Genomic DNA, 13,580 nt, shown 5'->3' on the forward strand with positions numbered 1-13,580 from the left:
CAATGGCTATAACTTTATCTACCCAGTCAGTAGGTAGCGAATGATGTATTTAAGTCATTTGTAACAATTAAAATTGTTCTGCGTCGGTGTGACTGCGTTATGACTTTTTTTTCGTTTAATATGTTTTCTGGTAAATAATGGAATGAAACAATATATATCGAAAAGTGGCTAAGATCAGAAAGCAGACACGTGACAGTCACCAACGATAAGTTTACGTGTATCACTTATTTACGGAAGCTGTAATAGTACGCATGCGCAATTCGGCAAGGATAACATTAACATGGCAGTCAATGACCAACTGGCCCTATACATTACGACATGACTGTGAAAACCACTCTGATTCATCGTCGGCAATTTAAATATATCCTATCGACATGTTTATTTTATATATATAAAAGTTGTGACCAGCACACCGACAGCAGAGTTGAGCTATCGCGGCCCGATGATATCGTCATATAAAAACAGGCTTTGGCGAAACAATCATGCTGACTTCAATATGCAGAGGGCGTAGTTATGTTGCTGCTGATGAAAAGAAATTAATTATTAAAAGTGGGGTAAAGGCTGCAATAGAATAAACTACATACATTTAAGCTAAAGAGAACAATTATGCTTCATACTAGTTTGTAATGATCTGAAAATATACATTTCGTGTAATTACGACATTGATTTTACTAATTTGAAACTTCTTTATATTTCACTGTTTATAAATTAAAAAGCTAACAGTGTAAAAAACTATTTGCATTTTTTATTTTTGGTTTGTGAATTTCACTGTTATGAGTTGTACGGAGAACTTTCATGAAAATGAGGGGATACCCGCGGTGGCTGAGTGGTTAAGGTGTCCCAACACTTTATCACTAGCCCTCCACTTCTGGGTTGCCAGTTCGAAACCTACGTGGGGCAGTTGCCAGGTACTGACCGTAGGACGATGATTTTTCTCCGGGTACTCCGGCTTTCCTCCACCTCCAAAACCTGGCACGTCCTTAAATTACCCTGGCTGTAAATAGGACGTTAAACACAAACAAATAAACCCGGTTTCGAACCAGGGACCTCTCGATCTGCAGTCGAATGATCTACCACCGAGCTATATCCCCTTCATAGCCACCACTAACAAGTATGCATTATTATTTATATATTTCTGTGATGCAATATGCTTCAACATATGAAATAGTATCAACATATGACTGAAATATTAAATATCGAGTCGAATGTCTAGGATTAAATAGTGTGATTATCTTTTTCAATACACAGATAAGTTAGTTCTTCTCGATTTAGATGTGTTAAATATAGGTTGGTTGTTTGACTTATGTGGATCATAGGTTAATTTTTCGATTAATTTGAATTATTTTCATTCAACGGAATAAATCATAATAAATGTCTTTATGTGATTACCTAATAATAGCTGACGTGATTTGTACTGGTAGTGCACAAATACACACGTCCTGTGTGTGTTTACCTTTGTGTAAACATAAAACTTACTACCAACTATCAACACCTAATGGATAATAAACTCACTGTCAATTATCTAATCACATCAAAATCTGCAGAGGAGACACATCACGCTCTATAAATATATATGACTGTGACTCTGTTACTCCTGTGTAACAATATATTCATATTTTTTTTCACTAACGGCATATCCACTGATATATGCAAATGTCACGCAAAAATACTATTGTACCTATAAACAAGTGATGTGTTTAAGTATGGATTTATCAACAGATACACGACAAACTGTATAACAAACAAAACTAAAGGGTATGAAAATAAAAATACACCCATTCAATATTACTTTCATCTACCTACCACAACTTCAGCGCATTAAACGACAAGTAATATAGACAGGTTGTGGGTTTTGATTTTTTAAATAACTTTTTGGACCACACGATTATCTCTCGCGGTATGTTATATTACATTTTCATGAACACAACAAAGAAGCTATCCGGATATATGTCTGGCCTTGTTTGTTTATTAGGATCGTATTTCCCGTGACGACACGTGACAAGGAGTACAGAAGGTCCATGTTGACGTTTCTGTGAAACCCGTGGCTGAGCGATTACAGAACTGTGAGTAATTACGTGTATATTGACCTTTAACTATTAATGATATCGGTATCATAATAAACTACAGGCTTTCAGTATACAATGATCGATACTCTGGAGGATATTATCTTTATAACACCAGGCTAATATCAACCGTATGTAAAACGAAAGTTTGACATTTGCGGATTTGAAGAAATCTGAAGAAATATAAAGACGTAAATACATAAACAATGACAATATTTTGCTTGATAGACAAATGCATATATATGTAACATTAACATAGATAAAATGAGGCTAGCTTGTACGTGTCTACTTTCGTTTTATATCAGTTTAACATTGGTATCCGATGCACTGTTTATTCACGCACGGTTTTAAACGCATGCTCAGATTGAAAACGTTGCTTATCGAGTCATATTTCAGTCAAATATATCTTGTGATTAAAACTATTTCTAACTTTCCTCGTGATCAAATCGTTACCCCGAGTTCTCAGAAGTCCTTCCAATTCGAGAATGTGTACTTTCGTTTTCAATATTTTCAATGTGTCTTAGGTCGTCAATTTTGAATATACAATATATTTCAATGCATATCATCTGGAAATTCTAGAGGTCAGAAGTTAAAGCAGAAAGATCCTAAATAATTTTCATGAAATTTGGAAAGTACATTAATTATATAGATTTGATATATTAATCTGGGACTATATAACTTGCATCACATTCTTCATGAAATTATTAAAATTAACAATTAGCAATGTCGCTATATTAGTGACGTTCCATTTAAATCGCGGAAATGGAGAAAACTGTTAAACACTTTGAAAACATCTAATCAGATAAAGTGTAGCATGAAAGATAACGTATACAATGATTATATTACGATTACAATAGATTACATCACTGGAACAAAAACTGTTCAATGACAGTTTTAAAAGTCCATATATTACATTTAAAATGATTGAATTCATCCAAATATTATTCAAATGGTCAATCAAAAATAATATCTAATAAATTTGTTCAGCAAGGTTGTTATAACTAAAATATACAGGGGTTGTGATTTAATATTGAGGTACAAATAATCTATATGGGTTTGCAATGAAGGCAAACTAATACATTATCCCGTTGAAAGTCATGCTGATAAATGATACTTTAACATGATATTTTTGTGCAACTATTCTAACATCTCAGTGATGAATGTATTGGAGAAAACTAAAGATGGACTCTTTTTATCCCACGTTAAAACATGATTGTTAACTTTGTAACAACTACTTTTGTAGCAAATAGGGATATATGTTACATTTATTTTTGTAAGAAAACATATTTGTAACAAGTTGTCACAAGTTGGCACGTGATATATTGTTACAAAAATAGCTATTGCAAATTCACTCTCATCATCCTGTCAAACACATTTCACTTTGTTACAGCAAATTGTGTAATAGATCGGCACCCTACATCCGTTCGTCTGTGTGCCCGTTCGTCCACAGTGCTTTATCGGGACATAACTCAACTGATCTCTGCAAAACTTTGTACTCGTGTCAGACCAAAGTCCTAATTGTTCTCCCTGTTAATGGAAAAAAAACCAGTTTTCATAGTTCGAGGTTACCATGGAAACAAAAAGTCAAATAAAAAATTGACTGCAAATTACCCAAGGGTTTCAGTTTAAAACATTCAACTGATTTAAAAAAACAACAACTGTTGTGCCAATGGATATATCTGTTACCATGGAGGGGGTAATGCTATACTTTCAGGCTATTATTTTTCTATTAATGCATTCCTGATAAATAAATAATCACGACAAGATAATGAAAAATAATAAAGTTAATCATGAACGACTAAATAATCTGTTATTATCCATGTATTAACATTATTTGCTTAATCAGACGACCAAGATGACCAATGCATTTTCAACGAAAACAGCTAGGCATTATGGGTGTTTTGTTTACATAATGCCTTAATTGAAGTATTTATACTTAACGAGCACGAACCTTGTGATCTGAAACACGTGTATCTGTAGGATTTTGATTTGGACATCTTGATTCTAGGTAACACAGACACCATCTTTAACATGGCGGAAGGATTTGTCCGGGAACAGTCGTCGTTAGATGGCTCCAGGAGTCTGGACACTTTAGTACTGGAATGTCCTATCTGTCTGGAACAGTTGCGACACCCTAAGTCCCTCCCTTGCCTTCATTCATTTTGTGAGGAATGCCTGGGTAGCTACATCACCAAGGAGTTGTCAGGTAAGATGGCGTCTTCTTTCTCCTGTCCTGTATGCCGTAAGGTCACCGAGCCGATGAACCCGTCAGAAGACAAGGAAAGTTGGGCTGGACAGTTTCCTACCAACAATCTGGCAGTCGAAATGATCCGACATTTACAAAATACGAATACGTTGATCACATGCAAGCCCTGTGAGAAGAAAGGGAACACGAATGTACCAGCAAAGTTTTGGTGCCATCAAACTAAATCCTACTTCTGTGCAACCTGTAAAATCGACCATCATGACCTGATTCATGAAGAATGCGAACCCGAGAATATCACGGAATGGAACAAATCAGATACGATCCGAAGGCAGACGTCGGCTGCTGGATGTGGAAAACACAAAGAGAAATTAGAGTATTACTGTGAAGATCATCAGATTCTTGGATGTAACAAATGTATCATTGTCGATCACCGGAAGTGTGAGGTGGTGACATCAGTAGACGATTTCCGGGACAAACTGACACCTTCAAAATTTGACAATCTTCTTGATGACCTTCGGAAAAGCACAGACGCCATGGAAACATTAATAAACGATGTCGCAGAACAGCTTCAGTCCATGACAAACGATCAAGACATCGCGCTACAAAGTTTAACAGACATACGCAAAAAGATTAACGAACGTTTTGATACAATTCAGAAAGAGCTTACAGATAAATTGATGGCAATTTTCAAGGAAGAGAAAGAAAATCTGGATATATCGAAACTGAAATGTGAAAGATTGATGCTCTCTATGCAAAATACGCTGACGTCATCAAAGAATGCCGCCTTGAAGGACGATTCTGTGGGAACGATCTGTCTTTTCCAGAGAGGCCATGCGGAGGTCGAGTCCTGTAAGGAACTCATAAAGGAGTTGGAAAAGTCGTCCAGATCTACCAGTCTGAGACACGAGTATGACCCTGACATACTGGCCGTCAACACCAAGACAAGCCTTACTATGGGAAAGATAGTCGTTCATCATCAACAGAGGAGACTACCATCTACTGCGTTCAGTACTCCATTGTCTGAACGTCTGATGAAGATAACGGGAAACTTAAACATCAAAGTTCCCTCTGACAAAAAAGACTGTTCTGCGTTTGGAGTTGTTCTCCTGTCTGATGGCCGTATTGTCGTAGGAGAATAATATCAAACAACAAAGTGAAGCTGTTTACAGAAAACGGGGATTTTCATTGTGAGGTGGGATTGAGTGATTTGCCTTGTGACCTTTGTCGTATTGATGACAATACTGTGGCCGTGATGCTGGTGACTGTTAAAACCATCTGTGTTGTCGCTGTTGAGGATTTAACCTTGACCATCTCATCGAAAATCCTTATTCCAAACATAACTGAAAACTGTCTTGGTGTCACACACATCAACACTAATTATGTAGTTGGTACATTATCATCACTTTACAGGGTACCAAAAGATGGGGGTAATGCCACAAAACTTTATACAGTTGAATCAAAAGGTCTGCATCTCGCCAGTAATCAGAAGAATGGGTACGTGTTCGCTAGCTTACACGAATCAACTCCTGACAAGGTGGCCGTGACACGACTGTCTGGCAAGTCCATCAGAGACGTATTGAAGGTCGGCACTGTGAATAGAACAACAGGATTAGACGTAGACAGGGAAGGTAACGTGTATGTTTGTGGATTCAGTTCAAATAACGTCATACAGATGTCAGGGGATGGAACTAACGTCAGGGAACTGCTGACGTCATCAGATGGTATCAAATGTCCGAGGGCGATTTCTGTCTGTGGTGATAAAGTAGTGATCACAAGTGGGTATTCAGACCAACGGAATGGTATATATATGTTTCAGCTCATTTGAATTGCAACACAGAACTAAGGAGATTAAGGAACATTTGGTGGATTCCGAAGGACAATAGATGAGTTTGTATTATTTAGCTACACCTGATTCATTCACTATTTTTATAATTTCTATCGCAATCTGCGAATATCAGTAATATACCATGCAATATGAATCCATGAAGCATTATATATTTTTGAGTATTTTCAATAAATACATTCTAATTTTATTAGATACTTCTAAAAAAGGTATATGCGTCCATGGTTAGAGCAGCATAGATATTCGTATAACAACACAAAGAACTAAGAAACTATAGAAACTATTGTTATTAGTTAATATAATGCTATTTTTCTTGTATCGTCATTTCCTGTGTATTGCGCGCCCGCACAAGCCGAAATAATGGTTTTATGATTTAAAGTCTGCAGATAGACCGTCTGCTGCGTAATGGAGAATACGTTCTCACAATCAGGGAATCCCCTGCTGTATGTGTATTGTACTCATAGTTGACATGTGCTGCCTTGACACGTGAACAGTGTCAATAAATGTATTTTCTGCATATGTACCATTTATATTTACATACATAGGTACCATTCATATTTACATAAATAGGTACCATTCATATTTCGCACTTGAAAAGCAAGGCGGCATCTAATAGTACACAAGATTCTCACACAAAAAGTTGAATTGGATTTGACATGTAATGTATGGCCCGCATTAAATATATATATATTTTGGAATACATTTGTTTTGTCAGATAGTTCGCTTCAACAGATAGCCAACAGAAGGCAATTTTTAGATTTTAGATTTATAGACAATACACAGGACATTACGAAAGTCTCAATAGTTGTTATCTCAAATATGTCAAAATCCTCTTGGAAAAGCGTTTTGGATCTTCCGGAATATGGTATGGTGCACGAGGTTTCGTCCGTCCGACAACTTTTAGTTCTCGAAAACTTTAAGAAACTGGATACTTATATATTTTCAGGAGGTACATGAGGCAAAGTACAGGAAAGATATCTGATATTAATGAACATGACCTTTTCTCAAGTCATTGAAGCCAAATAGCGAAGATTCCTTTGAGATAGGTATATCTCAAGTGCTAGAAAAGTTGGACGACTGATATTCTACCAGAGGGTACCAATTGTAGGGTGTATTAAGTTTCTTTGTATCAATGATATTGATCTATCTTCAAGGTCAATAAATAAAAAGCCCCCTTTGAGAAGTTCTTTAAGATGTGGGATACTCATATTTCTCCAGTAGGTATCTGCTATGATAATAAGTTAGTGCTATTATCATATGAATGATATTACCTAGATCCCAGGACAAAGGGGTCAAATATGTTGAAACCGTCAAGAATCCACAATCAAAGTTCCAGAAGACCTAGAGGCCAGATGTTACCTAGTGTCTTGATTCAGATAACCTTGACCTATTAAAAGGGTAGAGTTCCAATCAAGAATCTTGAGACCAGAAGACCTGATATTTGGCCAGTACGTACTAGCAATAGGGTGCTGTAATTTTGTTTCGCATAATGTCCTTTACTACCAGTATAAGTCACATGGGTGTAATATTTAACGGTTCTTTGAAGATCTTTGAAAATTTCTCAAGTTCTGACAGGTCCGGGGCACTGATATGTCTTCAGAAGGTTCCTGATATTGAATGTTTTATAGGTTTTCCCGCGTGAATGTCAAAATTGTCAAGGTCCAGTTGGGTAAAAACATTTATCTTATTTATTTCATTTTAACAGCTAGCTGATTCTTTACACTTTTCAGTGATATATGAATTGATATGGGATGATTTAGATATGTATGAAAAACATCATCGGATGTAATTTTTGGTATCGCAATGCCATGAATTGACTGATAATGCATGAATGCGAAACCCCATGTTACCATTAGCTCTTTTAGAAATAGTGAATGACTTTCCTTGACACATTGCTAACATAAGGTTGACATAAAATCTCGATATAGCATTTTCCCATTATTCCGCACTACCCATGTGAGCGACGGAGGCCTTCTGGGTCTCTTGTTCTGATATTATGATTTTTGAATAGCCATTTTAATGACAATCATCGTGGTATATGTTTTTATTTCTATTTTGCGTACCATATCTGCTTTCTTTTTGGAGAAATATGTTTTATTGCATTTTTGCCAGTGAAATATTCTTGCTAGGTTTTGACAAAATACTCACTTGACGTTAGCTATTCATGCACAGATTATCCGATAACAGCAGAAAACGCTTAAATATGCGCTGATCATTCCTTTCAAAATGGCGCCGTCAAATTGACGTGGTGTAACGTCAAAAAGATATGACGTCATTAATGATTCTCGCACTTTTTGACACTATTAATTTTTCGATGTTTTTAACTTTGTTTTTAAGTATATGAAATGCAATAAAAAAAATTGAATGGCTTCCCGCTGAATATAACATATATTTCACGAGATTGTTAATATATATATATTGATTGTTAATATATATATATTGATTGTTGATATATATGTATTGATTGTTAATATAAATATATTTATTATTGATCTATATGTATTGATTATTCATATCTATGCATTGATTGTTAATATAAATATATCGATCGTTCATATCTATGTATTGATTGTTAATACATATGTATTGATTGTTGATATATATGTATTGATTGCTAATATCTATGTATTGAATGTTAATATAAATATATTTATTGTTCATATCTATGTATTGATTGTTCATATATATGTATTGATTGTTAATATATATGTATTGATTGCTCATATATATGTATTGATTGTTAATATATATGTATTGAATGTTAATATAAATATATTTATTGTTCATATCTATGTATTGATTGCTCATATATATGTATTGATTGTTAATATATATGTATTGAATGTTAATATAAATATATTTATTGTTCATATCTATGTATTGATTATTCATATATCTGTATTGATTGTTCATATCTATGTATTGATTGTTAATATCTATGTATTGATTATTCATATATCTGTATTGATTGTTAATATATATGTATTGATTGTTCATATATATGTATTGATTGTTAATATCTATGTATTGATTGTTAATATCTATGTATTGATTGTTAATATCTATGTATTGATATCTATGTATTGATTGTTAATATCTATGTATTGATTGTTCATATATATGTATTGATTGTTCATATCTATGTATTGATTGTTCATATATATGTATTGATTGTTCATATCTATGTATTGATTGTTAATATCTATGTATTGATTGTTAACATCTATGTATTGATTATTAATATATCTGTATTGATTGTTAATATCTATGTATTGATTGTTTATAGCTTGTCCTCGTTTTATCGTTTATGAATCAAAATGACGATTTCATTTACATGCTTGTGTTACGAAAATATGTGTATTGTTAGCCTACTGTTAGATCAGCTGATTGTAGGTCGCTATCTAAATTGTTGTTTTACTAATTATTTATTAAGTATTTACGCTATTCCTATGTATTATATCTAGGTCAGTATCTAAACCTTGTTATAACAACAATCGCTAGGTCATATTTACGTCTAAGTATCCTCTAATGCTGTCAGAAGTGATTAAATACGTCCTCTTCTGGGCGCTGACATCTTTGTTTATCTGCCGCTGTGTTAAGCTATGGAAGTACATACGTAGGATATCATTGGTTAATTGTATCCATCGCGTCGTGTCATTGGTCGGTCGGTTTTACGCTAGACCTCCGATGCGCATGTCTGTTGTCTCAGCAGTCGCATCGGGGAGTCTTCCCCCACTCAGTCATCTGTGCGGCAGCATTATTGTTTCGCCAGATAGCAAGGAAACATTTTACCCCTTTGGAAGCTCCATCTTTTTGTTAAATGTTTGAAATTGTTAAACGGCACCAGGCACGTTACATTTATTGATAAATATCACCAGATTTATTTTTATAAATCATTTAAAGTAATATTTTTACTCCGTCTGCTAGGGGAATAGTTCCCCAATCGGATGCCCCGAATGGAAGTGACGTATTAGGAGGATTTCCCCCAACATTCTCGGGGAAAGCTCCAAGTCCCCAACTTACGGTCCCCAACATTTAGGACGACCAGAGGCCCCGACCATATTATTTATGTAATCTGTAAATACATATAAATATTACTTTAATATATAATAAACATAACACGATTATTTTATATAAATCGTTTGTTATTTCTTTATGAATTCGGATTGACCTGGGACAAGGAAACTTTGTTTACTTCGTTCATTGTTTACTTTCCTGCTCCCAGTGACATCTGGAGATTACGAACTCATTATTGTCTGCAGCGCCTTAGGGCTAGTTTCTAGACCCCGTAAAATGCAGCACTTGTCTTCTTTGTTGTTTATATCGTCTTTCTTCCAAGAATGAAAACATGACCACCATTTCTACATACTAAGAAAAAGTGATTTTTATTGGAAAAGCTTGGGAACTCAAAAGCAATTGATGAATATTGATGTGTTTGCAATCAAATACCTTTGAAATAACATCTAACAAGAATCATGTCCTTAAATCAGTTTAAAACACAATTGACAGTAAAAAATGGTCAACTCATTCCGTACCGTTGTCTACTATAGCCGACATAATTCGAAGCTTCCTCTTTCCCACTGTAGTCGACAGGTTAAGTTGACGTTATTTAAGTGTTGATTTGTTGAAAACAGCACCCGACACATGCAAATATTCATATATTAAGGTGTGGGGGTAGTGGGAATGAACTGTGTGACAGTAAGGTGTGGGGGTTGTACGAACGTCAATTGAAGAAGACAAAAAGGTTGAATATCAAGGTTGCCTCTGACGAGAACAACTGTTGTGCGTTAGGTGTATTGCTCCTGTCCGGTGGTCGTATCGTTGTCGGAGACTATGCAAACAAAAAAGTGAACCTGTTCAAAGAAAACGGGAAATTTCAATGTTAGGTGGGAATGGCTGATGAACCTTGTGATATGTGTCGTATTGATGAGAACGCTGTGGCAGTGACATTGACAAACAGTCAAACAATATGTGTTGTCAATGTCGTGGATTTAACTTTGACACTCGCATCTGAAATAGAAATTTCAGACATTACTGGAAAATGCTTTGGTATCACATACAGCAGGAACTCGTTTATTGTAGGCACAGAAACCACACTTTACAGTGTATCGAAAAACGGAGGTGAAGCTACAAAGCTCCGGGAAATTGGATCAAGATGTTTGCATCTCGCCAGTAATCAGAAGAATGGACACGGCTTTGCCAGCATCGCTACCTCTGTATTTGACCAAATTGCTGTAACACGGCTGTCTGACGGGACTCACACAGACGTGCTGAAGGTCGGGGTAGTGGATGGTGCAACGGGAATAGATGTAGACAGGGAGGGTAACGTGTACGTTTGTGGAAGAAATTCTGGCAACGTCATACAGATGTCAGGAGACGGAACTAATGTCAGAGAACTACTGATGTCATCGGATGGAATAAAAGACCTGAGGGCGATTTCCGTGTTGGATGATATATTAGTGATCACAAATGAGTCAGCAGACCAAGAGAACTTTGTATACGTATTAAAGCTTGTTTGAATGATAAAGTATCGATTTGCATCCATAAATCATATGTGGACTCACAAAAATACAAAGAGTTTATATTTATTCTACTACATCTGTATACCCGGAATGTACACATTTCACTGATAGAAAAGAAATAATTGCTAATCACATCGAAAGAATTCAGCTTACACCATTTTACATGTAAAAGTATTAGTTATGACATAGTTATACATTATCGTCGTAGATTGGGATTCCTAATTCGACACTTTAAATGATGTATTTGTATTTATCAAAACTGTAACTACAGGAGTATATGGTTGCTTCAGTATATATGAATTACTGTAATCATGTTAAGAGCTTGTAAGTATTATCTACAGGTATGATGAAGACAAAGTTCATATCTATTTTTAAGCTGTTGTTTGATGTTTAGAATAATAGATTACACATTTCAACAATTTCAAAAGGCATATTCCAAGTTGAAATGAATGTCTATCAAGGTCGAGGTGTACAATGCAGACCCAATGAGCCTCTTATGCAGGAAAATGAATATTTTGTTATATTTTGTTTATGTTCAGTTGGAAATTAATCAATTTTTGATGAAGGTTTAATGATAGGCGGAGCTCAAAAGGATCAAATTGGTTGAAACTTCAACAGTCTTCTTCTTCAGATCAAGATATGTCATAATCTAGTATACCTCAGAAGTAGAAAGGCATTCAGGTCCGCTATCATGATGGTGAAATTCATTACAGTGGGACATCACATTAACCCCTAGACAGTGGGTACAGTTTACTATGGTCTACATAGATGATAGGCGGTATTGTGTCTACAAGTTTAGGGATAACAATCTTAGAGCTTGCATAATCTTTTTAATACAGGACCCTGAACTTACCCTATGGGCTTAGGGCGTGACCAAAGGAAGAACATTGACTGAAGTTCAATAATGTTCTTAAAATCATACCCAGATATATCGTATCAATTGGAGGTAAAAACTGCGAAATTAGTCTCTTCCTACTGACAAGTTACCTTTACCTACTGACAAGTTACCTCTCCCTACTGACAAGTCACCTCTACCTACTGACAAGCTACCTTTACCTTCTGACAAGTTACCTCTCCTTACTGACAAGTCACCTCTACCTACTGACAAGTTACCTCTCCCTACTGACAAGTCACCTTTACCTACTGACAAGCTACCTCTCCCTACTGACAAGTAACATCTCCCTACTGACAAGTTGCCTCTACCTACTGACAATTAACATCTCCCTACTGACAAGTTACCTGTCCCTACTGACAGGTCACTTCTACCTAATGACAAGTTACCTCTTCCTACTGACAAGTTACCTCTATCTACTGACAAGTTACCTCTCCCAAATGACAAGTTACCTCTCCCTACTGACAAGTTACCTCTACCTACTGACAAGTTACATCTACCTACTGACAAGTTACCTCTGGTAAACCTTTTGGTTTACTTTACCATTATGGTGAATCATTTCATGGCCATGGTAAAGTGAAACATTTCACTATTTTCTTTCTACACTTTTTTTTCACCAAATCCTTTTCAAATTACATTATATAATTCCTCTAAACACATTAACACATAAAAAATGTCTGGGTGTCAGGTAATTTAAAGTGGCGCGGGGCGATTCACATTACCATGACTATGGTAAAGTGCAGGCGCGGATCCATGAATTTGAAAAGGGGGGTCCAGTAATTTGGTGGAAATACGAGCGCCATAGGCACGAGCCGAATTTTTTTCTTCTACGAAAAGGGTCCCAACCGGCTTTCGTAAATGTCTATATTCTATTAATCCATATAAAACTGTCTTAGTGATGATGTTTGTTTCTGTATAGTTCAACGTCCTGTCAACACATATAATAATTCAAGGACGGCCTGAAATATGTATGAAATACTTGTGTATTGTGAGAGAGAGAGTCTGGTTAGGGAGGTTGATAATAACAAACGAAATGTAAGATATCCGGCGTAGA

General features: G+C 35.7%; 1 protein-coding gene across 1 annotated transcript; it reads left to right on the plus strand.

The window, feature by feature from the left end:
- Positions 1 to 1,980: 1,980 nt before the first annotated feature.
- LOC117330692 (tripartite motif-containing protein 2-like) lies at positions 1,981 to 8,451 on the plus strand. Its single transcript, XM_033889136.1, has 2 exons — positions 1,981 to 2,063; positions 4,072 to 8,451. The coding sequence occupies exon 2, from the start codon at positions 4,095 to 4,097 to the stop codon at positions 5,406 to 5,408; it is 1,314 nt and encodes a 437-aa protein (XP_033745027.1). The 5' UTR covers positions 1,981 to 2,063; positions 4,072 to 4,094; the 3' UTR covers positions 5,409 to 8,451.
- The last annotated feature ends 5,129 nt before the right edge of the window (positions 8,452 to 13,580 follow it).

The sequence above is a fragment of the Pecten maximus genome, chromosome 7 (assembly GCF_902652985.1).
Source record: "Pecten maximus chromosome 7, xPecMax1.1, whole genome shotgun sequence".
NCBI classification, from domain to species: domain Eukaryota; kingdom Metazoa; phylum Mollusca; class Bivalvia; order Pectinida; family Pectinidae; genus Pecten; species Pecten maximus.

Bases quoted from the DNA above. Each gene is read 5' to 3' on its own strand.
- LOC117330692 (XM_033889136.1), top strand. From the start codon at position 4,095: ATGGCGGAAGGATTTGTCCGGGAACAGTCGTCGTTAGATGGCTCCAGG.